Raw genomic sequence first — 27667 nt, 5'->3', positions numbered from 1 at the left:
ATTAATGACCTACTGTGTGCCAAGCCCTGCGCACACGGTAGTAAACAAAACAAAGTTTATCCCTGGGTTATGAATCTTACACGTTTGTGCAGGACACAATTAACTACTAAACAAATGAGTTGCGATTCACTGCACTGTCATTTTTACTGTTTGGTCTCTTCTTTCTGTGCCGTGTCACTGACTCCATCTTAAAACTCTCTAAAGTTTCCCTTGAATGAGGATAATTAAATGTCTCTATGTGCCTGCACTTTGGTTTGCTTACCAAACTTCACAGAAAGCCTTACGGAATGAATGCATTCTGATTTTTCTTTTACAGATAAGGCAAGTGAGCATCCAAGAGGGTAGGTGATGTGCTGCCGCTCACATGACTAGTAAGTGGCAGAGCCAGAGTCTCAACTCACGTCTACGTGAGTCCAAAGCTCGGGGTCCTGTGTAGGTGCTTAGATGATGACCAAGTGCTGACTTTGTGGTTCTTGTTAATTAAATTCCCAGGGAGTAGGGTTCTGGGGTTGAGTAGAGACCTTTAGAACTATGTCAGGCACAATGAAGGTGACAGTGGTGCTCTCACCAGCAAAATATAATTGTGTCTGCAGGATACCCATCTCCTCTCAGAGTTAACCATCCTAGTTGGCTCTGATTTAATCTCATTTGTTTATCTCTCATTCCACTAGTATTCATTGAATAACTACTGTGTGTTAGGCACCGTGTTAGACACTAGGCATAAAAAAGAGAGAAAATCGTTCTGCCTTCACAGTTCTTCTGGCTAATCAGGAATGCAAACATAAATAAAACACGCCTACAAGTGAAAGTGCAATAGGACATGGAAATGAATGCTATGGAGGAGAAATGTGGGGCTGTAAGAGCTCAGGGCACGAGGTGGAGCCTGAGGAAGTGATGCTTAAGCTCCATACAGAATTTAATTAGGCAAAAGGGAGGGAATCTATGAAGTCTTTGATGGAAAGTTCTGTATCTGTTTCACTAGCTCAAAGAGCTTATCAACTCATTACAGTCTTACAGAATGAACAGTCCTACCTTCAGATATTTCCCATGATCCAGTGTGGTTCCCTTGGTAGAACTACACATCTTGATAAATTGGGCATTAGTCCCTTTAAAACTTTTCCTTGGCTGTCACTCACTCAGATACCCCCACTTCCTGCTCTTAGAGAAACATGGCTTTCCCTTCTTTTATCACAGTTTTTGGTGCCTCCCTTCTGCACTGAAATGCATCAACTGTTTTAATAGTTTTGCTTTCTTGGGGATTCCAAGTTAAGCTTCCCATGTAAATGGCACATGGGGAAGGGAAACACTGACATCACCTTTGTCAATCATCCGTCAGCCCACTGTGCTCGTGGACACATCCTCTGTCGATGCTCTGGAGACCCTCGGCGCTGATTCTGCACCCAAAGTCATTATTAAGTGCTCTCAAGTGTTAAACTAAGCTTCCCCCAGTCCTTGACCCCTAATACCTCAAAGCCACAAAGAACCCAGCCACTGCTGATCAAATGATGTCCTCTGTTTCTCTTCACAGGTGGACACGCTGGTTTCTCCCCACATTTCCAATTAATTTTCTTCCTAGTGCTTTAATGTCTTTTACCCGTACTGCATTCTTTTTCTTTAACTTTCTCACTGTGTTCAACTGTAAATCAGCTATTGTATAGCCTGAAGATACTGCTTTTTTGGCAGGAGCTGAAAAGATTTTTGTACTTACGCAGTTTGATTTGGGAGGACAAGGGTAAAGCAAAAGTCAACAATTTTTTTTGTTTGTTTTTTACTGTTCTACCATGAGTGTTTTCTAAAGAATCCCTTTCTTGCTACTTGCCCACAGTAGAAGCTATCCAACATCTAGTTTTCTACATATGTCTTCTATAATTTTATTTGAGAAATATTCAGAGGCCTATCACAACCTACGAGAAAACATAGCATTTTATTTCTCAATAACAAGGGATCTACAAACTTACTACTCATGTCTTTATGCCACTATAGCCACGGCACTACATCTTTTTTTTTTTTTTTAATTCAACTGACATTCTACATTATCCTTTCCCTTTTTAAAATTAGATATCCTCGGGCTTCCCTGGTAGAGCAGTGGTTGAGAGTCTGCCTGCCGATGCAGGGGACACGGGTTCGTGCCCCGGTCCGGGAAGATCCCACATGCCGCGGAGCGGCTGAGCCCGTGAGCCATGGCCACTGAGCCTGCGCGTCCAGAGCCTGTGCTCCGCAACGGGAGAGGCCACAACAGTGAGAGGCCCGTGTACCGCAAAAAAAAAAAAAAAATTAGATATCCTCAAATGTGTGAGCAACATGTTTCATATCTGATTTTCAGTAACTAATGTCTTGGGACAGGTGCCAGATAGACAACACACCAGACAGAGGACCAGGCAATGTGGCTTAGGGAATTCGTGGAACAAGAATATTTACAAGCCTATTCTTGTAAATATTCTTGTAGAGAGAGAGTGACCTGACTCAAGGCACAGAGCTAAGTGGAGTGCTCGGCCCTGCAAACGAAGTCTCCTAAATCCCAGGCCTGGGCAGTTGTTAGTACTAGACTATCTCCTACAGCGTTTCATCTGTACTTTCTACTCACTCACCTGCCAGCCTGGTATCACAACCATTGGAATCTTGACATTAGAGTCAGGTACTCCTAGCTCTGCTCCTTGTTACCAAGGACTTAAGCCCTCAGAGTTTCCATTTTCTCATTTGCAAAATGGGGATGCTATGAGCAAAGTAAGAAAATCTGGGTTGAAATGCATTTGTAAATATATTACAATATATATTACATATATTACAATATGTTCAAGCTATAATTGAATTTTAGCTTGTTTCCCTCTCTCAAAACGTTCATAAAATCTTCCATATACACCAGAGCTTTGCATGAGTAAGTCTTTTTGGTGAAAATTAAATTAAAAAAAAATACTGTGATCCAAGTTCCATCTAATGTGCTATACACAGACAACTCGAGCAGAAAGGCAAGATGCTCTTTCAGGGACTCATACATCGTTATCTAGGTCATGCACGTGTGTATGTGTGTGTGTGGAGGGGTGATTCACATCCTAGGTATCATTAATTTGTGCACTTATAATTTTCTAGTACATGCCGTAAGTGTCTTGTTCTTAAAAAATCACTATATTATGACAATTTTCTGATAGATGGAAGTGACCCAAGGAAGGGGTGTCTCTTTCTAATTTGCACAAAAGGGGTATACGGTCTAGTGGTGGTTGTTAGTCTTAAACTGAACACATTCACAGAATAAAAAGCCAAAGTCGGAGGTGATCACGAAACTAGAAGGTGGTCTGTAGGAAGGACATTACTTTTTGTTCAATCTGGCAAAAAGAGTTTTGCATCAGTCACTATTAGGTAGATATTAGGGGACAGAATAATCTCAGCTGGCATCTAAGTAACATTGGAACAAAGCAGTACTAGGTCCATCAACAGAAATCTATGCAAATGCTACTTTCTCCACTGGTCTTTCCACTGTTCCTTAGTAGAAACACAGACTCGCTTGTGCTTTTACATGAATAAGAGCTGGAATAAACATCGATGTGTGCAGCGTTGCACTGGCATCCACAGCATTACCCAGGGGTGTAATCAACGCTGTAATGAGGCAATTGTGGGTTGCCCAGGTGTGGAAGACAGTGAAGTGTCTTTCTCCCACCTCCAATTAAAACGTGAATAGGGCATAAACTACTCACTCTGTCCATTTTCTGCATTTGGAGGAGAGAGACAGAATTCTCAACTGCTTGCACACACTTCTCTTTCATTGCTAGGTTTACAAGCAATCACATCACTCCACACAAACTATAATCTCCTCTTTGTTACCTCTGCTCCCTTCAGACAAACATGATTCACTGAGGAAATGATAATGAACACTTACTTTTGATGTAGCGGCTGCCTGTTCTGTAGAGATGTGAGTGTGCCAAGATGGGAGATGGATGCTGCATTAAGGCAGGCAGAGTAAATTCCACTTCTAGATGATGTGTGTACCCTGCAGTTTGCTGTTTACTTCTTTATACTCATCTAAAACCTCTAATGATCTTTTCTGGCATGGTGGTACGTAGAATCTCAACTATTAGAAGGTCAACTGTGAACAGTGATCTAATAACAATTATCTTAAGAACTTAACTCCAGTAACTTATAATCACTGACGTTTTCTTTTCATTCATTCGCTTACTCAACCCACCCATCCTTCCATCTCTCCAGACACCCACTTATTCAACTTTTACTGAGTATCCACTGATGTGCAAGGCACTGCTTCAGAGTTTACAATAACTGGTGTGTATATGGCCATGAGGGTGTGTGACATGGTACCCATCCTCTTGGAACCCAATTTTTTTTTTCTTTTTTTTTGGCGGTACGCGGGCCTCTCACTGTTGTGGCCTCTCCCGTTGCGGAGCACAGGCTCCGAACGTGCAAGCTCAGTGGCCATGGCTCACGGTCCTAGCCGCTCCGCGGCATGTGGGATCTTCCTGGACCGGGGCACAAACCCGTGTCCCCTGCATCGGCAGATGGACTCTCAACCACTGCGCCATCAGGGAAGCCCGGAACCCAATTTTTAACTGTTGCTACACCCTGGAATCACCAGGCATGTTCTTGTAAGCAGGTCCTTTGCCTCCTTCCTTTTTAATCATCCCTGTTTTCTTTAGACCTTAATCATAAAGATGAGGTCATTAGGCAACAGTTAACTTAGCTCCGGATTTCTGATTTACTGAATACATGCAACACCTTACCTAACCTGTTGATTCCTTTCCTGGATTAGAAAGAGTAAGAAATGAAGAATTAAGTAGTTAAACAATGACTGACTCTCTACCCCTAGCTTCCCCTTAGTAAATCCGCAGGCAGAGCATGCGGGCAAGAGAACATCCAATTGCAGGTGGACCACGTGGGCAAGACAGCATCCCAAGGAAGATGGGGAGAAATCAGCAGGTCTGCACGCAATGGAAAAATGACGAAGCATCTGACCTCCTGCCTTAATGATGAACGGAGATGGTTTCCCCTTTTCCCTTTAAAGATTGTCATGGCTGAGCAGAATCTTCGGAGCTGGTCTCTGGACATTAAGTCCACCATCTCTCCAGATTGCTGGCTTTTCTGAATAAAGTACTTTCTTCTCTGCCAAAGCTTGCCCTTCGATTTATTGGCTGTTGAGCTGCAAGTGGCCGAACCTGCGTTCGGTTACACTCTAAACAATACCAACATCTGGGCTGTGGTTCTAATATGAGACTCACTGGCTTAGCGTTTCCAACCCAGTAAGGGAGATAAACAGCAAACAAGTGAACAAATGATGCCAGAGGCCACAGAGAGCAGTGTTTCATGCTTTCCGGTTGGCTCTAGCAAATCTCCATTCTGAGATTAGGCCCAAAGGTTAGCAGGCTGTGACTGAAAAGTAAACCTTATTCATCTGTTTTCGTGCATTTTCTCATACTGTGGTTGTGTTTGTAATAACAGACGTTTCCCTGTGGCAAAACATCAGTAAGGCAGTGGCCAGAAAGCTGAATTTTGGGGCTCGTCCTGCTACTGAAGGGGGACAGACATACCATCACAAAATATGCCTCTCTGGCCTAAGGATTATTTTTAGCTGGTTATTGTTAAGCAACAGCAGACAGGAAAAGCTCTGAAAACCAAGTAGAAGTTATCCTTTTGTAACAGACATTTAGATTTATAAAGGAAATCCCCATTTGTAAGGGTCATCCCTCCCTGTACCAGGAAGAGGAGGATGCTCAGATCAGCATTTTGACCTGTGTGCTATTCATCCTCTAGACCTCATTCAGAGAGTCTTGGCGAGTGACACCAGCCCTTTGGAAAATCCTCCTGGGGTTTGCTTTTCACGGTCATAGGGGTGTCTAACTAACTGTTATTACCAAAGAGAATTATTTCTATTCTACTACAAAAGCCACAGCAGCCACTATATCTTTACAGGTAAATCTTGCCCAGCAATAGGTTGCAGACAGGAAGCAAAGGTTCACTAGCAGCAGCCTGTGGTTGTGAGATAAAAATCCATCCAGACGCAGGGGACACGGGTTTGTGCCCCGGTCCGGGAAGATGCCGCAGAGCAGCTGGGCCCGTGAGCCATGGCCGCTGAGCCTGCGCGTCCGGAGCCTGTGCTCTGCAACGGGAGAGGCCACAGTAGTGAGAGGCCTGCGTACCGCAAAAAAAAAAAAAAAAATCCATCCAATCCACATTAAAAATAAGCACTTGTTGTGGCCTTCAGGGGGAAGAAAACAACATAACTCTTAATGGTATACTGCAATGGAGGATCAAAAACTTTAAGGATATACATACATATATATATATGTATGTATGTATATATATATAAAGGGCAAGAGTCAATGTGAAAATTAGAAAAGAAAAAAACCAAAATCTCATAAGAGTTTAATTGTGATTTCACTTTCTTGCTAGGATTATGAAAGAGCCATTGATTCCTGGTGGCAGCCGGCAAATGGGATGAAAGGTCCCCAGATGAGGCTTCTTGTTTCTGGGATTTTCTGCTTGGTCAGGTCTTCCAGGGAAGCTGGTCTAAGCCACTTTCTCCCTCCTACGAATATGGCTGAAGGAGCCAGGAGGGAGAGAGTATTTGGTCACTACAGTTAGAATTACACTACAGTTAGAATTAGTGGATTTTAAAAATATTTTGATACTTAAATGTTATTATTTTCCCTTTTAAACCGCATTTTCACAACTGTCACTCACCGCACTGCAATTAAATTCAGAAAAAGATCCAAAGCTCTTTGTATGTGTTTTTAAAACACTAATCTTTTCATCCATAACCATAATGGTTTCCACTTCATCTTGTCTGTGTAATGCTTAAGTCTCAGTTTTCTCTTCCTAAGGACAAAGTTCGCTTCTCTCATGGCTGAATATAGACTGCAAATGCCTTCGAGATAAGAAAAGTTCAAAAGCAGGGTTAGAGTTCACTTTTAAAATTGGCCAATTTCATCAACTCATACTTGTTTCACTGTTGTCTTGACTGTATTGATTGGTACAAAATAGGCTATTAACCTGCTGACCATAATCTGTGAGGCATATGATATAGCAAAACCACCCTATCATTGGACAGACTCCTTGGCCATAATCAAGAATGAGTAATAGGGCTTCCCTGGTGGCGCAGTGGTTGAGAGTCCGCCTGCCGATGCAGGGGATATGGGTTCGTGCCCTGGTCCAGGAAGATCCCACATGCCGTGGAGCGGCTGGGCCCATGAGCCATGGCCACTGGGCCTGTGCGTCCGGAGCCTGTGCTCCACAACGGGAGAGGCCACAACAGTGAGAGGCCCGCGTTCCGCAAAAAAAAAAAAAAGAATGAGTAATAATTGGTTGCTTCAACAACAGAGGCCCCAGAGCTAACATTTAAGTCCTAGGTTCTACGTGATGTGGGAAGTAGTTCATATACGTCATGCTATTCACGGCTCACAAGTCCTGCTCAGTTGGTACTGTTTTTATCCGCCTGCTCATAAATGAGGAAACGGCGACAGAGAGAGGTTTTAAAAGCTTGCCCAGAGGCACACGCTGGCAGGTGGCAAAACCAGGATCCAGGGTCTGGCGGTCTGACTTGAAAGTTTTGCTCCTAACCTTGACTCCATGCTGCCACCAGTGTCAGAGACTCTGATAAACCTCAAAATCTGACTGAGCCCTGAGAAAGGACAGGATCTTTTCATTATGCCAAACAGCCAAGTGTTATATTCTAACCCTTCAGTCTCCCCGTCTGTACAACAGGAGTGAAGTCCATCCCTCTCATCACAGTTAAGGGAGTTTTGGAGAGGGTATTTGTGAAAGCACTTTGAAATTTACAAAGCATGGAAAGAATCTGAATTGTTCTTCAAACACCCACAGTGCAAGGAAAAGTGAAAAGGAATCCATCAATACTGGTCACAGATTCTAACCTTCAACTACTCTATGAATAGAACTTTTCGAGAAATTTCAACTTAATGAGAGGTCCCTGGTAAAATCATATCCGTGAACAGCACTTAGAAGCCCGAATCTTTGTATCTTCCTATTAGAGCAGATCTGAAAGGTGGTTTAGTTAAAACCTTCCCTCCTTCTGATGCCTGACACACCTCTATAGCAGTCCTGACTGGACAGTTCCCCTTACCTTGAGTCTCTCAGTGACAGGAAGTTCATGGCTCTCAAGGGAGGTAATTCAGACAATTCGAAAACACTTCTTTATGGTGCATTATCTTACTCTTGGTTCTGCTGCCCTCACTTCTTAGCCATTCTGGGTCATTAGAGTAAAGAGCAAAATTATCTTTCTGTAGGAATATCGCCCCTCACACAAAGAGAGGGTGGTTGTGCCTTCACCGGTTCACTTAACGTAGTCACTGCCTGGCTCAAGCTGTGGGGTTATCATGTGACAGGAGGCAAAACCCTCCATGCATCATTCACTGAGAACTGACTTCTAGCTTTAGAATGAGCCACTGAAATACTGAATGTAGCATAATAGCTCCTCGGGTGCCAAGAGGAGGATGGATTCAATCCATTGTGGTTGTGTATCTCCCAAATGGTCCTCACAGAGCAGCCCAGCCATTCGCAGGGGCGGGTAATCAGAAGCCCAGGGCCTCCCGCTCTCCATTTTAATCTCACTCATCACGCACAGTTTATATACATTTGCATTCAAATGCTGAAGGGCATTTTCCTCATTTCCCAAAGAGCTTTCCATGGGGACCACAGAGAGAACCATAAATGAACAGACAGATGCATCATGTTAAAAAGGCTGTCTACGTTTTCCTTTAATCAGTACACAGTCAATATTCTCCATCATGAATAACTAATGAGTTTCTCAACTCCCTTCCTCAGATGTCATTGCAAAAATTTATCCGCGGAATGTCATCTGCACTTAATGAAGGGACAAGCAACATAATTAAGTTTTAAGCTATTTCTTCAGCATGAAGCTGCCATGAAGTGTGAAATGACTATTAATTCACATTTTTAAGACCCTGCATTTATTAGCATCTATTTTTTATTCAAGTTAGGGGTATGCGCTTGGATTGCCAAAGGATTTCAAATTCGTCTGGGCTTTGTTATTCCAGAGTGAGTGTGTCTGAACTCAGACGCCAGGCAAGGAAAATCATCATTAATGAGTCAGGCTGTATTTTTGAAAAAAATCCAAAGACCTGGAAACTAATCTTCCTTTGTGAATAGGAAGCAATGATGAAATGCAAAACTGGGTGAAAGAGGACTTGATTCCTCTATGAATTATGATAACCATGGTTGAGGAAATGAATAGGGATTGTAGGTCAGAGGCTTCACGTTAAAGCAAAGTTCTACTGGAGTGTGACTATAGCAGAACGCTTGGGCAAGACAGAAATCTAAAGTTTTGAAACTGCTTGTAAAAGAAAGAAGAAGAGATTATTCTCTTTTGGAAATGACTTAGGATGAATAGAAGAAAGAAAGAAAAGGGATAAATAAGCATATGGCCAAAATTAGACACTCCAGGAGACTTTAATGGCTCTCCTTTACAAACAAATGTCAAAGAGTCAGTTACTCATCATTTTGCTGGCTGAGCACACACTTCTGGAGGAAATGAACTTGTGATGATTCACCTAACCTAAACCCCTCTGTGGGCAATGGCAAATGTGGAAGACATCTGAGCCAGTGCATCCAAAAATGAAGATGTGCAGGGGCTATGTACAGGGGCTAACAGGGAGACCAGTATGATCCTGGGGTGTGCCAAAAAGGATTTCCTTAGGAAGTGAACTTTAATCTGAGAGTTAAAAGATGAATAGGATGATTCAGAAAGAGTAGAGAAGAATGTTTCAAGAAAGGGGAATAGCAAGGCTCTAACTGTGGCCTCTATGGCACTGTAGAGGAAACCAAGGGAGAATGGCTGCAGCCTGCAAATTGAGGAGGCTTCTGATTAAACAGTGAACTCAACACATATGTCTACCTCTGCTTCTTCCTGACATGCTAACACAACTACAGTAAATGGACCAAAAAAGACCCACACCCACAAAGATAAAGAAAAAGAAAAGCAGTGAATGGGAGCAGAATATACCATCCCAAAATATGCCTCTTTGGCATAAGGATTATTTTAGGCTGATTACTTTTAAGAAATAGCAGACATGGGAGAAGCTCTGAAAAACAAGCAGATGTTACTCTTTTGTAAGAGACATTTACATTTACAAGGAAAATCTCCATTTGTAAGGGGTTTCCCTCTCTGTACCAGGTAGAGAAGGAAGACTAAGTTTCTAGAAACTCTCATCAATGCAGAAGGCAATGACTTAAATCTGCAGAATAACCTTACCTTTGCTTACTGTGCTTTTCCTGATAACTTCCCATAACTGGCCTCTTCCCCCGTACCCCATCCTCAAATCTTTTGCTTTTCCGCTGGAGATGATATTTAAGGTGTTGGCTTGGGCCATTTCAGGGAGTTACTCAGTCTTCCTGGGTATCTCCCATGTATACAGGAGGTATACACATCATTGAACATTTTTTTCTGTATTAATCTGTCTTTTATTACAGGGGTGTCTCAGCCAAGAATCTAGAAAGATAGAGGAAAAATTATTTTTCCTTTCCCATAGTTTTGGCAACCCAGATAGAACTTTCTGAGATACCACACTTGTTCTGGAGCTTACAGATGAGATCCTGGAAAACTTGCAATAGTGACAGAAAGCTAAGAATTTTTACCAAAGTCAGGTCTCCTGGATTTTGCTCTGCAGTACTCTGTAGGTTGAGAGAGGAAGGTAAAAATTTCTTGTCCCTTTTCAAGTTTAGATTAGCAGGAGAAAATATATGTGTGAATAAGTTCCTTCGGTGTAGCAACTTTGGTAAAGATTTACTATGAGAACTCTTGTTTTCTACTGTTCCTTTTCCTCCCAGAGGTGGTCATTTTTTTTCTCTTGTCTCTGTCTTTTGTGCCTCTTGTCACAAGGAGGAGAACCACAGGTATGAGGAGATTTTCCTTTCATCTTGTTCTGTGTCCTGAGAGCCTGGCTTTGTGACCAGTGAGAATATTCCCCCTGGTCTTCACCAGCCAGAGGATGCATGTCCAGGCATGCCTCTGGAGAACAGCCAAATAGATTGTGAATCCAAGAAGCAGCATTCTCTTGGTTCAACTTTGCTACTGAAACCGAGCAGGAACCTGTGGGCACACCACCCACCCCAACACTAGTGCAGCGATGGGGCAAGGTCCTGGTTCCTTCTGAAGGAATATACCTCATAGTATCTTTGAGTTCTTCTGCAGGAACTAAGTTTCCCCGCACAGGTAGAGCTGAGCACAAGATTCCTGGAGCACCGCACTGTTACCTCACTACCAACCAATCAGAAGAAAGTTCCACACCCTGCAGCCTGCGCCTCAAATTTTGCCTATTTAAAAACTTCTCCCCTAAAACCATCAAGGAATTCAGGGTTTCTGAGCACAAGCCACCCATTCTCCTTCCTTGGCCCTGCACTAAACATATCTCTGCTCCAAACTCTGACATTTCAGTTTGTTTGGCCTCACTGTGCGTCGGGCACACAAACTTGTGTTCGACAACACCGGTTCTCAGGGGGGTCTGTCATAACGGGTCCTGGTCCATAAGGGGCCTTTGCTGTTTCAACTTTTGCTGCTTTGTTAGTATAAACAGGTCCCATTCCAGTGGCGTCTGGCTGGTGTCACAGATTAGCAGGTCTGGGACTGGAGGCTTCTCACGTCCTTGTGAGAAACCAGAGACACTGTTTTCACTACACCATTCTTATCTGCCTGTGGCAATGAAAGTCTTGGCAGAGGGAGAAACAAAAATAACAAAAGGTTGGAAGGAGAGGAAAGGGTAATGGGAGATGAGAGGCTGGGCCCATCATGCAGGGCCAGATCAGCCACTTTAAGGTGGTACGTGAGTGTTTTTATCTTCAAGTCAGTGGGAGCCAATGAAGGATAGCAGACAAAGGAGTGACCTTTAACACAACTTGGCACATAATTCAAGGCCAGAAGTCAGGCAAATTTATTTAGTTCTTTCTGAGATGGTCTTCCTTTCATTTATATTATAGTTGGTTCTTGAACAACACAAGTTTGAACTGTACAGGTCCACTTATACGTGGATAGTTTTCAACAGTAAATACTACAGCACTACACGGTCTATGGTTGGTTGAATCTGCAGATGCGGAGGACCAAATATAAGTTATGCACAGATTAACCCCTCCATTGTTCAATGGTCAACTGTATGTTTTAACAAACCATGGAAAATTCTGGACTAAGAATCTTCTGGCTGGTTTTATTTTTTTTAATTTACTTCTAGTTCCCAACTTATTTCAGGTAAAAACTGTCAGCTTGTTCCTCTAAACTCCCATTACTCTTTGTGTTGAAAAGGTTATAATTGGAATAAAATAAGGCTGGCTTCAAGCCAGGATCATGAAGGGTGTAATTAAACAAGATTTTCTGTCTATCCACCGAGCAGGGCAATCCCACGGGGCGGGGGGGGGGGGGGGGGGGAAGAGAGATTCTAAAGCAATTGCGTGTTTTTCAAGAATAATAGAACAATCTACCCCACACGTTTTACACAATACATGGCAGCTGCTGACATTTTAATCAAGATAGAAACAATAATAAAGTCAAGATGCTCCGTGTTCGGGCAGAAGGGAGCCCCAACTCTGGAATTTGGGCAGATATACACACATGCCCATTCTGCTCTAAACAGCTGGAAGGTTAGCACTTCTTTCATGATGTCCTGCCTGCCCTGACAACATGGATAAAAGTGCAATTTTATACACCCCTGCCAGTTATGATTTTACCTGCTGAATGATTTTCTTTTCACATTTTAAACCCTTAAGTTAAACAATTAATCGAAAGGATATAATTTTAATTTTTAAATAAAAGCCACTTGTCTTAGATAATGTTAACAACGTGTCGAGTTGCCTCTCTCAAATTCAGACAAAAACGGGCCGGCCGTTAATGGACCATCAGGTGCCTCACTGAACAAGGCTGATGGCTCTAGCTTTTGTAGATAGTCCAGTAATGATTTTGAGAGGGAGGCTTGTGAAATGTTTTGGTTATTAAGGCATTTCCCCCAATAACTTATTGGTTTAAAAAGATTAAAAATCCAGGACCACTTTTGGGGAGTATGTTGAGAGCATCAGATCTGGACTACAATTCCAATCAATGCTCACTCAAAACTCGCAGAGAAATGAACACTGATCGCAGGCATCCGATGATGGATTCTGAAAGCACCTTTTCCTTTTGCTCATACCCAGTGGTCCCTGCAAGACAGAGGGCAAGACTCACAGACTTGGAAGCTTGGCAAAGTCATGTAAGATGCCTTGTGACTGGAGTGATACCCTGTATTGCAAGCTGGCCAATGTACAAACCATGCTCATCCACGAAAACAAATGGCATTTCTTTATTGTTTTTACCTGACTTAATTTTTCTCTCAAACTTATCCTTATGGATTGTTGGGGAAAAAAAGAAATCTATTCTGGCATCCTCTCTGTAATTGAAAAGTTTCAACTTTCCCATTAGGATAAATAATTAGTCCAAATTTTCCTCTCCCTCTTTCAGATATCATTATGGATATGGCAGAAGGAGGCTTATGTGACCACGTGGTGACAGGAACAGAGCAAGTTTAGATTCCGGGAGATGTTGTTTTGACCTGCATCAGGCTAGACCCCCACGACCAAGTCCTCATTGAATAGACTCTCTCTGGGCTCCAGCAGTATCCACTGAATCGGGACTGAATGCTGTTGGTAGACCCTGAGACCTGGGCAGGTCTCCCATTCCACCAAACTGGATTGTGTTCTTTGGAGCCCTCAGCCCCCCTGCAGGGACGCTCCCCAGGACCAGCCAGCCTGCACCATCAGTTATCTATGTGCATTCCTCAACACACCACATGGACACTTCTACAAACTGCCTTCCCTCCTCCCCCACCCCTGGAATTAACAGAGATTCCAGAGTGTTGACCCAGGTCCTCTTTTCCTCTCCTTCCAGGGGGTTGTGAAACCACCCTACAAGTTGGTTTCCTCCTAGACTCCCAAATGAAAATGTACAATGACTCTTTGCTTTTTGCCTTTCCTTAAAATCTACTTAATTGGTTTCTTCCCTCCATGACCCAGAGAAGAAAGGTCATCAGGACATATATTTCACCACCTGCTTTTCCTACATTTCCTGTCTTCTTCTTCCCACAATTCACCAGAGACCAGAACAGAGGAGATCTCTACTTCCTCTTCCTGTCTGAATGGGACTTCCCCTATGTCCTAGCCTCAGCTTTCCCTGTGATGTTATCTGCCATCTTATCATTCTCTGGTCTCTAATGGTAGAATCATAATGTACAGAGGAGATGCATACAGACTCATGGGTTTAATATCTTTAAGCTGTAATTTCTATTACATGTGCAAAATAAGAGCTTTTGATAAACAAGGCAAAGGGAAAGGTGGTGATAACTCAAATATGGAAGTATCACTTTTCCTCTACCTCTTGTGCTTCTCCTTATATTTACTAATAGAACCATGGTGAAAGGCACCCGGGGGGGAAAGGTTGGAGATAAGGTAGAAAAGGGAAATACAGAGATAAATTCAAACTCTAGTACTGATACTAACAGAAAAAAAAAAAAGAGAATAATGATGGCATGTTGGAATATAGGAGGAAGAGGAAGAAAAGGCACATACATATGTATTGACTGGGCAAGATGTAATAGTTTTGGGAATTCAAACAGGACAATATTAAAGTCAAGTGGGCCTCATTAAGTCCTAGCCTGTGGCTTTCAGATCTTATTTTTTTTTCTCAGCAGGCACTATTAAATGTGTGAAGAGAAGAGTTGTAAGGTAGTCACTAGCATTTTTGGCAAAATGAGAAAATGGAGGCAATACAATGACATGTTAATATAGTTAAATGAGATTGTCTTGTATTCAATTATGAGACTGTCTTTTATTCTATATTATGTCTTCTTATATCCTTTCTCTTATATAAAATGCAGTTAATAGTAGATGGAAGTACTCAATGATTTTTTTCCTTTTGTCTTTAATTGAGAAATAATTGTTCGTCACCATGATTTGATGGAAACTTTTTAGGGGTTAAAGAAATATTAAACTCTGGGAACTCCCATCCCATCTGAGTTCTTGTGTCCCTGTGAGAGAGAAAGCTGCTTGCCTGTCCTCCCAATAGCTAACATGTGTTGAATTAGTATTCAGTGAGCTTTTCCTCCATTCTAGGCACTGGACCTAGGAGAGCTTAAGACACTTGCCCGAGTTCACAAAGCAGACAGGCATGGGTACCAAATTCAAAGCCAGAGCAGGGTACCTTCAAAGCACAAGCTCTTGACCAACAGGGACACTGCTTCACCATTATTCTATTTTTTAAGGCCATGGAGTAAGTAACTGCTATTATTTGGTCCACTACATTTTTTTTTTCATTTCTCCTTTGAATCACTTCAATATTTGTGCTATATGATCAAACAATTCTAAATCTCATACATGCAAAACAAAACTAAAAAAACGTAGTCTAAGTATTTGGAGTTGGGGGTGGAAGAGAGGGAAGAAAATTACAGAACATGTCTGCAAAATGTTTAAAAGGGAGATAGTTTAAAGATTACTTCTACGATGGTACTCCCCCTTTCACCATGTACCATAGCTAAAAGCTCAATACACAGCTTCTTGCCTCTTCTCTCCCTTCCCCCACTCCCACCTGTTCTTTCTCTGTTTTTCTGTCTTTGTGTGTGTGTCTCTCTCTTTACCTGTGTGTGTACATTTTTAGAAATCAGACTGTCGATCCATTATTTTTGGTATCGTGAATTTTGAAGAGGACAAAGAAGTGGAGGAGGATTGCCAAGCCTCCAATTAAATGAGCCCTGAAGCTCTGACAGACTATTCTTGCCACTTAAATTTATAAACCACTGAGAGCCAATAAACACTTAGCTGGCTATAGACATTTTAAAATACAAGTAAAGAATGAATAAATTCATTTTTGTCAACTTGTGGGAGGCTTGTCTAATCCCTGTTTCCCTATAAGACACACAAACTGTAAATTCCAATATTTCCAAAGGAGCCAGATTGAGTACCTACCCGGTTAAAAAAAAATTTGCAAAATGTTCAAGTGCATTATTGGGAGTAACAGATGTGTCATCATTTTTCAACTTTATCATTAAAACCCTGGTAATATTATGGAGAAAAGTAAACAGTAACAAAGTAATACCTTATTTATTTGGGGCTGTAGAATGGGTTTGCTATCAGTGAATCTTTCAGTTCTGAATTGAATTACATACCGATTTCTTTTTTTAAATAAATAAATTTATTTATTTATTTATGGCTGCACTGGGTCTTCATTGCTGTGCGCGGGCTTTCTCTACTTGCGGCGAGTGGGGGTTACTCTTCGTTGTGGCGTGCGGGCTTCTCATTGTGGTGGCTTCTCTTGTTGTGGAGCACGGGCTCTAGGCGCTCAGGCTTCAGTAGTTGTGGCACGTGGGCTCAGTAGTTGTGGCTCGTGGGCTCTAGAGCGCAGGCTCAGTAGTTGTGGTGCACGGGCTTAGTTGCTCCACGGCATGCGGGATCTTCCCAGGCCAGGGCTCGAACCTGTGTCCCCTGCATTGGCAGGCAGATTCCTAACCACTGTGCCTAACCACTGTGCCACCAGGGAAGCCCACATACTGATTTTTGCAGCTTGTAACTATCTTTAGTCTTTTGCGACCATATTTGAAACTGCCTTCACACAGTTTTTTAAAGAACACAACTGTCATGAGGAAATTACAATCCCTCATGTTTGTCAATAACACAGTAACATTCTTGGGAGCTAGAGAAATGTGTTGGGGTACTTTCCCCTACATTAAATGGCTGTAGAGAACCACACTTTTTGAATTCTGAGGTGTACTTTTGGGTTTTATCTTATTTCTTCTTGCAACTTAAATGTCACTTCCTTTGGGCAGCCTTATTTAACTCTCTTAGGTAAGTTTTGTAATTCTCTGTGTTTCCTCTGATTTGGTTCATACATCTATCCTACATTTCATTACCTTGTATTTTGAGGTTCCTTTCTGTCTTATTCTCCTTAACTATAAATTATTTGAGTACTCATTTAGCTCTACATCTCAAGTATTTATCACATGCCTTGACTCTTAATAAAGTGTCAAAAAAATACTTGGTATAAACAAAATGAAAAGAATGGGAGAAAATATTTGCAAACAAAGCGACTGACAACGGATTACCCCTCCAAAATATACAAACAGCTCATACAGCTCAATATCAAAAAAACAAACAAACCAATCAGAAAAATGGGCAGAAGATCTAAATAGATATTTCTCCAAGGGAAACATACAGATGGCCAAAAGGCACATGAAAAGATGCTCAACATCGCTAATTATTAGAGAAATGCAAATCAAAACTACAATGAGGAATCACCTCACACCAGTCAGAATGGCTGTCATCAAAATGTCTACAAACAATAAATGCTGAAAAGGCTGCGGAGAAAAGGGAACCTTCCCTGCACTGTTGGTGGGAATGTAAATTGGTAAAACCACTATGGAGAACAGTATGTAGGTTCCTCAAAAAACTAAAAATAGAACTACCATATGACCCAGCAATCCCACTCCTAGGCATATACCCAGAGAAAGCCATAGCTCAAAAAGACACATGCACCCCAAGGTTCATTGCAGCTGTATTTACAATAGCCAGGACATGGAAGCAACCTAAGTCAACAGAGGAATGGATGAAGAAGATGTGGTACATATACACAATGGAATATTACTCAGCCATAGAAAAGAATGAAATAATGCCATCTGCAGCAACATGGATGGACCTAGAGATGATCATACTAAGTGAAGTAAGTCAGACAGAGAAAGACAAATATCATATGATATTACTGATATGTGGAATCTAAAAAACATGATACAAATGAACTTCCTTTCAAAACAAGACTCACAGACTTTGAAAACCAAGTTATGGTTACCAAGTTGGGGGTGGGGAATAAATTAGGAGTTTGGGATTAACATATCCACACCACTATGCATAAAATAGTTAATTAACAAGGATCTACTGTACAGCACAGGGAACTCTACTCAATGTTCTGTAATAACCTATATGGGAAAAGAATCTGAAAAAAAACACTTGGGAAACAGCTCCCTATAGACAATGAAATGGAAAATCAGGTCACCACCCTTGTTATAATTGAAGATAGAGTAAAAGCGTATCAGCACGGCTGCTGATGAAGAATTCTTTTATGAAGACCTTCTGGCTTCTTGCTTTTTTGTGGTTCCTTCCAAGCTTTTAGTGATATTTAGGGGAACACAGTTGGCTGTCTGGGTACACTGGTCCATATAACCTTCTTCGTTTCTTTTACAACTGTCGTGGCATACATCTGGGAAACATGATTTCACAGTCCATTTCCTATTCTGGTAGGATCAGAATCCTACAAGGAAACTTCACAGTTGAAAAGAATGCTTAGAGCAAGGTAGTCATTCAAAGGTAGTCTCTGTTCTTACAGAAAATACCTATGTCCAACTGAATGGCCTATTTCCAGTCCCAGATCAGGCACAGCCTGAGATCAGGGATTTTTCTCCATTTGTCTTATATAGACTTTGGGGAAAAAAAAAAACAAAAACAAAAAAACAACTGTGTGAACATTTAAAATATTCAAATTTTAAGTCATGAATTTATTCAAATCCAGTTTCTATTCAAAGTTAGTTTTTCTTATTAGAGGGATGGGGGTAGTGCCTGGTACATTTTTAAGTATAGCCTTGAATCTAGAGCCATACGTCATGATTTCAGAATTGCCCTGCAGCGGCAGAGTCTAGAAATACGCCTGAGTTGGGTGTTGGGCGCAGACCTTACCAACACTCCTTGTTTGTCTGGAGAGAAACAACCCTCCTTTGTGATTTTCAGCTCAACCCTGGATTATTTACAAATGTCTTAAGCAAATACGGCAAATATAGTAACTATAGTAACTAATAAGAAAAGCAGTGAACCAAAATGCTCAGAGAGGTAGCTACCATTCCTTTAGCTGGGAGCTGAGATATTCCAGGAAGACACGTCAGAGGCCTAAAATTTGCTTCTCATTAACAAACGAGCAAACAGAAAACAAACAAAAAAACCCTCCAGCAGCCAAGAAAGGGGTTTGAGGAAACAAAAATTATCCCCAAAGAGGTGGTCTCTAAAATAGATGTCATTTTTCTCATGTTTGATTGATTGAGTAGCTGAGGGACATGGATGGATCCTTAAGTTTTACCTGTTTATCTGAGAAGTCAGTCTAAGTAGAAATAAGGGCAGCACAAAAAGACTTTAGTATGTAATTCGTAAGTTGGTCTTTTGTTTGCCCCTGTTCGGATTGTGTTGATGAGTAATAGCCTGAAGTGAGTCAGGAGCCTAGAATGTGATGACTTAGCTTCTCTAGCCCTCTGGACCTTTTTTTAAATGGTGCTTTGTGGCAGAATCTCTGACCAAAAAAGCCTTTTTTTCTTAGATCCCATATATATGTGTTAGCATATATGTTTTTCTCTTTCTGACTTACTTCACTCTGTATGACAGACTCTAGGTCCATCCATCTCACTACAAATAACTCAATTTCGTTTCTTTTTATGGCTGAGTAATATTCCATTGCATATATGTGCCACATCTTCTTTATCCACTCATCTGTCGATGGACACTTAGGTTGCTTCCATGTCCTGCCTATTGTAAATGGAGCTGCAATGAACATTGTGGTACATGATCGAGTTCAGCTCCTTTTAGACATCACGTATCTTTGGGCTGATCAGCACAAATCATTCACTAGTTCTGTAAAAAACAACCCCCCTCCCCCCCAGATAAAACCCCCTGCTCCTAAAGAGGACTGCGAAAAGACAGGGAACTGGGCCACTCATTAGCCTGCTTGAAAGAGTTCTTACAACACAGCCACAAGGATTCAGTGCATTCTCAGAGAATGAGCTCTCTCAGGGACCTAAAATGCACATTTCCTTGGGTGGATTTGCTTAAAAGATTCCAGCTTTAGCACATTAATATGAAACCCAGGATCTAACTGACAGAGAGTCAGGCAACTTCTGGCCTCTGGAAGACCCGGTGAAAATGGTTATTTCAGTAACATGTAAAACGTCACAGTGTGGTATGTAATTTAAAAAATATAGCCCACTGTATACGGGATTTTGCTAAGAAAAGGTTCTCACTCCCCACCGATTATCCTCTTCCTTTTGCCCGACTTATTTCCCTATACTCATAAAGACTTACAGGCCTGGCAGGAATGCTATGGTTTTGTAATGAGGTGATATATTCTCCACTTACTGAGGACATGTTTCTGTTTAGGGAAATGCAAGCTCCAACGTGGCTGCTGCTGTTTTCGCAAAACAGAGATCTCGGGGCTGGTTGTGAAAGAGGAGGTATGACTTGTGCGATACAGGTGCGTTTGCTTACAGTTGATGTCTTTATGCAAGAGTTATTCAGGGATGTTTATGAGGATTTATGATTGGCCTTAATTAAAAGAACTGTGAGAAATGAAGAAAGCCAATATTCACTGAATTCTTCATGGCTCTAATTCCATAGTGAAAATTAAAGTTATATTTGTATCATCATACCATTTTATATGTGTTTCATTTGGAGGGCTGGGGATAGCTCTTTAGTGGCAGGAATGGTGTTTAGGCTACACCTCTGTCTATTTGTCCGTCAGTATGTCTATTGTTCCTTTTTGCTTTCCATAAGTTGTTGGTAAGTACACGGCATCGCAGAGCCCTTTTCTGCTAAAAGCAGCAGGCTTATGGATATCTGATTAACATCAGTACATGGAATACACACAGAAGGTAGCTCTAGCACTGTATCATTCCAGAAAATGGGGAGCTTGTTAGATAGAAAAAAAAAAAAAAAAAGTATTGTATTTACAGCTCAGCTTCTTTTAAACACCACTTTTCTTTGGGCCGATCAGCGCAAATTACCGATTAGTTCTCTAACTGGAGAGGATTTTGGTACCACAAAACACATCAGGAAATACACACTGCAAATGAATGAATCCTAAATCTCACAACTCCAAGACTGGCAACCACTTCCTCCAAACTTTCAACTTTAAGTCCTCAGAGAAAATCTTCTCTTAGTTGTAGCTTATCTTCACGTCCTTTCTAATCTCTCCCAGTTCGCACACTCATGATACTGTTACATCACAGATATTCAAAATGGATCATCAACCAGTTGCACAAAGAGAGCAAAGAGCCACTTAATCAATGCAAACCATACTCAGAAGTTTACCTTAGTTCCTTGAAGGGATCTGCCCTGACATTAGGTGTCTCTATAGATTTAGGGAACACTGTGCCCTCTGCTCCTGTAAACAAAAGAAAAAAGCAAACAGAGGTTGGAGAGTTGGAGGTGTCACTGGGAGGCACAGTCAGCACAATGAATGGAGCTAAATGCAGTGAATCCTTCATACAACCCAGTACACAGGTATTCTGCCACTGGCTCTAGGGCAGGTCTCCGTGCTAGGAGAGCGTTCAATCAACTCATGCAAACAGGCTTTGAAAAAACAAGGAACTCTTTTGAATGTGTTCTTGCTGAGATCAGAGTGAGGCCATGAGGCAAATTCCATGTTGGCTTAAAAAAAAAAACAAAACAAGATGCCTAGAAATGGCATGGTCTGACTCGTGTCTCTCATAAACTATTAACAGTCACCCAACTGGAAGTGTTTTGAAAACCAGCAGCTGAAGTTCTCTTACTGCAGCATGGGGCACAAATCACATAACACATACAACATCTAAGAAATGGGTTAGACGGTAGAGAATACTGTAAGACTGTAAGGTATTTGCCTAAGGACAATTAGGCCAAAGTTTTTCAGTAAATCAAGTTTTACACGATAATCTTGAAAACTTAGAACAGGATGAGGGATCATTTGAAGTTCAGTGCTTCTACAATTAGAGTATTAACATTGATCCCCGACCCAGTCTAGACATTTAGCTCTTGACTTTGCTATAGGCTTTTATCTTTACAACTTGTCAACATCAGCTGAACCCCTCCAGCCGTAAAGATTGTGATTATCTAATTTGTCTGCTCCCAAAGTGTCTTCAAATCATTTAAGCCTCAGTTTATCACAGACAATTGCACTGGATATTTGTTTTTCAATTAAACTTAGCCAGGCATTATCCTGAAGTAAAGGTGTTTATTTTTATATGCTCAGTGTGCTTCTTTGATGCTGTAAGAAGGGATGGAATAATATCTTGCATTCATGTGTGAATTTCTAGAATCCTCCTGCATTGGTATAATGTCTAGAAATCCTCTACTAACCACTGTTATTCCAAATCCAGGTTTATCCCGACATACTAATGACTCTAGGAAAATGAAGTGATTTTTTTTGTAGCAACTATGGAAATATTTAATCTTTCTGATATGAGTAATAGACCACTGTAAGTAAAATCAGAATTCTTTTTCTGCCTTAACATAATATATGGTCACTGAAAGAATATTCTGGTGAATAATAACTATTATTCTCAGCTAACATTTTTGAGTGACTACCACATTGCTGGATACCATCATAGATATATCTCATTTATTCCCTGCAACAACCCCATAAAACTGACAGTTCCAGTTGGCACAGAGACACTCCACGTGGGGACCTTTAAGATCATTTTCTGCCCGTAGACACTTTTACTTTCCAAGATCCCAAATCACATCATTTCAAAATGTACCCAGAGCCCCGTTAAATACAGTTTTTGGTGTAAATTTCATAAGAATGTTCACTGTTTTACTAAGTATATATTATTTATTTTGCTCTAGTGATTGACACTTTACTGTGTTCTTGATAACTGTGATGCTTAATTGTACATGTCAACTTGACAGGATCAGAAGGTGCCCAGATATCTGGCTAAACATTATTTCTGGATGTGTCTGTGAGGGTGATTCCAGATGAGATTAGCATTTGAATAGGTGCGCTGAATAAAGCAGTTTGCTCTCTCCAATGTAAGTGGGCATCACCCTATCAGATGAGGGCCTGAATACAACAAAAAAGTGGAGGAAGGAAGTATTCCGCCCTTCCTGCCTCACCCTGTGAGCTGGGACATTGATCTTTTCCTGCTGTCCATGGTCCTGGTTCTCAGGCCTGCAGACCTAGACTGGAATCAACACCATTGACTCCCCTTGTTTTTAGGCATTTGGACTCAGACTAACTTACACCACTGGCCTTCCTAAGTCCCCATTTCACAGACAGCTGAGTGTGGGATTTCTCAGCCTCTATAATTGCGTGAGCCAATTTCTTACGATAAATCTCTTTCTCTGTATAGACCTTATTGGTTCGGTTTCTCTGGAGAACTCTGACTAATACAGTAACTGAGTAAGAATGGGGTGGATTACAAATTATAATGTAGTTTTTGTTACATATGTACTACATTTGGTTTTGCAGAATATCCACTTTCCCCTCTCCAACATTTTTGGGATCCTTTGAGGAGCACCTAGGTCAAAGGCACTGTGGAGGCTGCCAAGTGGATAAAACAGGCTTGCCGAAGTCACAGGACAGGGACTGACACATCGGAAGGTGGCTCTAAGCTGTGTGAAACCCAAGACCATGCCCTCAGCCATCTCCCAGTGCCATCTTGTCTGTCACTGAGCAACTCCCATCTGCAGCTACTGTAGTTAACAGGGACTTCTCTTTGACATTCTTAGAGATGCTTAGTTCTTAGCCACTTGAGCTCTATTTAAAAATATCTATAGCTACATATTTAAAGGAACAATTATATATCTCAATAAGGAGAGGAGAGTTATTTCTGTTTATTTACATTGTCTCTACTCTCTAGTGTCAGCTCAGATTTCCTCTTCCTCTACCGAGAATTCCATGAAAGCTGCAACAGAAAGAGCATTACCTCTTTCCAAATCAGCCGTAATTGTTTGACTCACCCAAATGACAATGAGTATTGCCCATGGACAGCTTTCATTATTTGAATTGTTTCTAGAATGCTGTAACACTTAATGTTTCACCTCTTTCTCACGCCCACTCTTTCCATCATTTTGTAAGATCTCTGAAGTCGAAGAAGATCTGTTTTGCAACTCTGGTGACTGTACCAAGTAGGTGCACACAGTAGGACATAGATTATACTTATTCAGAACAGTTGTCCAAAAATGAGGAATGACCGGCTCTTATGAAAGATGAACCTCAAAAGCTCGGGCCATTTTCTTTATCCCATCCAAACTCTGTACTGAGCCTGTTTCTTTATTTGTCAGATACAATGAGAAAACTTCATCTGCTACTTTACTTCTTACTTCTGGCTATACTAGGCTCAAGAGGGAACTGCTCTACTGCAGCTGGGGGCGCTGAGCTCTGCCACCCTTTGAAAGCAAGGCCAAGGGGGGAAAAGGGTGACAATAAAGTCATCCAGCACATTACAGACGCTCACTATCTGTGTTTGTGGAAAGAACATGGTCTCCTTTGAACACCTGAGCTCGGATCCTCAGCTCTCTGACCTGCAAGCGCGTTTGCTGTGCTCCTGGCTAGGAGTGCGTCTTGCTCTCTGTCCTGTCCTCGTTGTCTAGCACAGCGCAGGCACTCAACAAATACTTGTAAGATGACTACGTAACACTCATTAGGCACTGAGCACACACTATTTGGGATTTACCTCGCAGACATTCATCTTATCTCTTCAACTAGATCGTAAGCTCTGTGTGGGCAGGGGCAAGGTCTTATATAGAATATAACCAGATTTGACTTTAGGTTCCCAAGACTCCTCCTGGACTCAATTCAACTAGTACTACCACTTCTATGGGAGCACTAATTTACTGCTATAAAACTCCTCATACCTCACATATTAAATGAATGTCTAAAATCACACCCCGGTGCATTTTAACTACGCCACTAAAATAGAGGAGTATGCTTATAAAGGAATGCTATTGGGGCTGAAGAGAAATATCTCTTTAAAGTAGAATAAGATCAGAAGGCTTGTGTTCTCTTCCCCAGACCAAGGAACCTGCTTAACCTACAGGTAAGAGAACTGGGGCTAAAGACGTGTGGGGCTCATGGTCCTATGGCCAGTGGGCACTAGAGCTGAGATTCACATCCGGGCATCTGACTAAAGAACCCACATTTAGACCCAGTGCCCTAGTGCCTTGTTTTCTCAGTGCCAGGCCAAAGTGGCACTCATTAAATGACAAGCAAGCAAAATCCAGAGGGGATGGGCTCTGACAGGTGGAGGAGATGGGTAACTGACAGGCTCTGGTTGTGGATGAAAGTGAAGGGCAAGACACTCATGTTCCTTTAGCTTCCATCGTCCAACCAGATGCCCTTTGATTGTTTTTTTGCTGGACTTTGGCCACAGGGGTCCACATGTCCCATACATACTGGAGGACAGACTCATGCCTGTGACTTCTCAGGGGAACTTATCAAAATCTCTCAGTAGCTGAGTGACCTTGGGCATGAATCTCTCTGACACTCAGTTTCCTTCTCTGAAAAGAAGAGATATGAGTAGTACCCTCGTCTCCCAGGGATTTTGGAGACTAAATGAGATCTCTGGTACATAGCAATCATCAAATGACAATTAATAAAATACTACTACTAGTACTAAAATGTTCATGAACCCTATTCTTTCTTCCTCTTATTTGGGTCCTCTATGACTCTTAAAAAATAACATTTTAAAAGCACTTACTACAAAGTAGAAACTATTGAAACTGTCTTCATTTGATCATGAAAATAACCCTGTGAGGGAGGGACTATTAATTTCTGTTATTACGGTTGTGGAGTATGAGATTCAGAGAAGTCAAGAAACTTTTCTATGGTCACACAGTGAAGAGGGGGAGCCAGGGTTTGAACTCTAGCATTTCAGCTCTGAAACTGATGCCCTTGACCCTACTCTAGACCCTCATTCAGCAGATTAAGTAACTCTCTACTTGTTGATCTTTTTATGAAACATGAACAAATACCCATGTTTATAGCCTCAGGTAATAGCTGCTAAATCCCCTATCACTCCTCTTCTAAAAACTATCCCCATATACAATGAAATGAGATATTAATACATTTCAAAAAGACTATTTCTTTCCAAGTCCTAACAGATTTCTGATTTCCACACCATTTTTCACTTTCCCAAAAGCTGCAGAGTGGACAATCATTCATCAGGATGAATTCCCCCATCCCATCCTCTATCCATTCTTAGATAATAAATTATTCTCAATTTTATTATTTCAAAAAGGTTTCTATTAAAGCCATGCCTACTGATTCCTTCTTTTAACACAATATAACTTACTGGCAATAAATGTTCATAAACAGTTTGTGTGAAAAAATCCATAAAGCCATTTCAGCTTTAAGTTCCATTTAATGTCCCTCAGAAACGATTTCATCAATGTGTTTCCATTAGCTGGTTCTCTGCCCAGTAACTTAATTCCACACAATCAATCAGGGACTTATAAAACATGTGACAGGATCTCTGTAAAGTGTTTTGAATCATCATAAAGATCAGCTCAATGGCTCTTTTTCCCGACTAGCACAGGTAGGAAGTAAACGCGTCAAAAAATCTCTAATGCACTTTGTTGCCATAGTAATAAAAAAGCCAGTTTCTCCTCTCTAGAAAGTATGCTCAAGTTCAGAGGTCAGTTTGGTCATGCTTTTCCCTCAGAGTGTCCTGGATGTCAAGAGCCCTGAAATCCAGTCATATCTCTGTGATGTTGGGCAAATCACATAACTCTCTCTGGCCCTTGACTTCCTTCACTGTAAAATGAGGGATGGGATGAGAAGTGTCAGAGCTAAAGTGTTTTCTCCCCAAATTTAAAATTTCATAAGGTAACAATCTAATCTAAACAGAAGATTATCTTTAGCCACCTCCAATCCCTGCCAGGAAAACAGAGCAACCCTGGGATATCAAAGGAAAATGTTAAAAATGTTCTCAGTGTTTAAGGAAGAAGCAAATTAAAGCAGACAGACGTTTGTCCAATTCAAATTACAATTAATTGGTAGAAATAATCACCAGAAAATAAACCTCATAAGCGATAAAATGGTGAAGAACAAAATTTACTGTAGATGAGAATAACTAAAAAAAACCAAAAACCTGGTTTGTAACTCTTTATGATCTGGGGAAATTCAATTTTATAAAAATAAGAAACATTAAAGTGCCTAAATCTGTACCTGTTGAAAATAGCCATGGACTAAATACTGGAAGAAAAATTTAGATATGCAAATTATGATACAGGAAAATTGGACTCCAGAGAAACATAAGACACAAAAGAAAAAATTACCATGATAGAAGTTATAATTAGTAACACTGGAGTTTAAGAAATTTATGATAAATCAAATCTTTTTTGTACACAGAAAAGAACTACTCTTACAGACACTAATTTCAAGAAAAGCTTTTAAAAAGGGCGGACATGGTTTAAGACTACTGTTTAGAAAACTGATGAAGGAATTAAACTAGCTGAATGGAGTTTGCTCTGGTAAATTATTTCTAGACATACATTCATTAACATGGGCATAATTATGATTAATGCTTTTGTATAAATGAAAATAGACTAAAAATCATCTTTGGGTTAAAACCATGGAGCTAAAATGTTTAATAGGTTCCATATGTGAGTTAAAATATCTGATGACCATTGTTTGAAGTCAACGTTCTAAGTTTTCCAATTCTTGTTCCTTGGGTAGATATATCCTGAATGACAGTCCTTAATAACAACCATATTTTATTTGATAAGATAAGGTTCTATTTTCATACCAATATTAGATTATAAAACAGAGAAAGGATGTCAATCTAAAAAATGGTGATAAGAAAATGGGAGAAGGAAGCACATGGAAGCAACCTAAGTGTCCATCGACAGATGAGTGGATAAAGAAGATGTGGCACATATATACAATGGAATATTACTCAGCCATAAA

General features: G+C 41.0%; 1 protein-coding gene across 1 annotated transcript in view; it reads right to left on the bottom strand.

The window, feature by feature from the left end:
* The window catches only part of SGCD (sarcoglycan delta), a 409632-nt gene that overhangs the window by 79993 nt on the left and 301972 nt on the right, over positions 1-27667 (bottom strand). The window contains exon 6 of the mRNA XM_065873387.1: positions 21091-21163. Within this exon, the coding sequence (XP_065729459.1) occupies positions 21091-21163 (73 nt within the window). The remainder of the gene's footprint in view (positions 1-21090; positions 21164-27667) is intronic.

This window comes from Phocoena phocoena, chromosome 3 (genome assembly GCF_963924675.1).
Source record: "Phocoena phocoena chromosome 3, mPhoPho1.1, whole genome shotgun sequence".
Lineage (NCBI taxonomy): Eukaryota > Metazoa > Chordata > Mammalia > Artiodactyla > Phocoenidae > Phocoena > Phocoena phocoena.
Note: the sequence above shows the minus strand (reverse complement) of the source record. Positions and strands in the feature narration are given on the sequence as shown.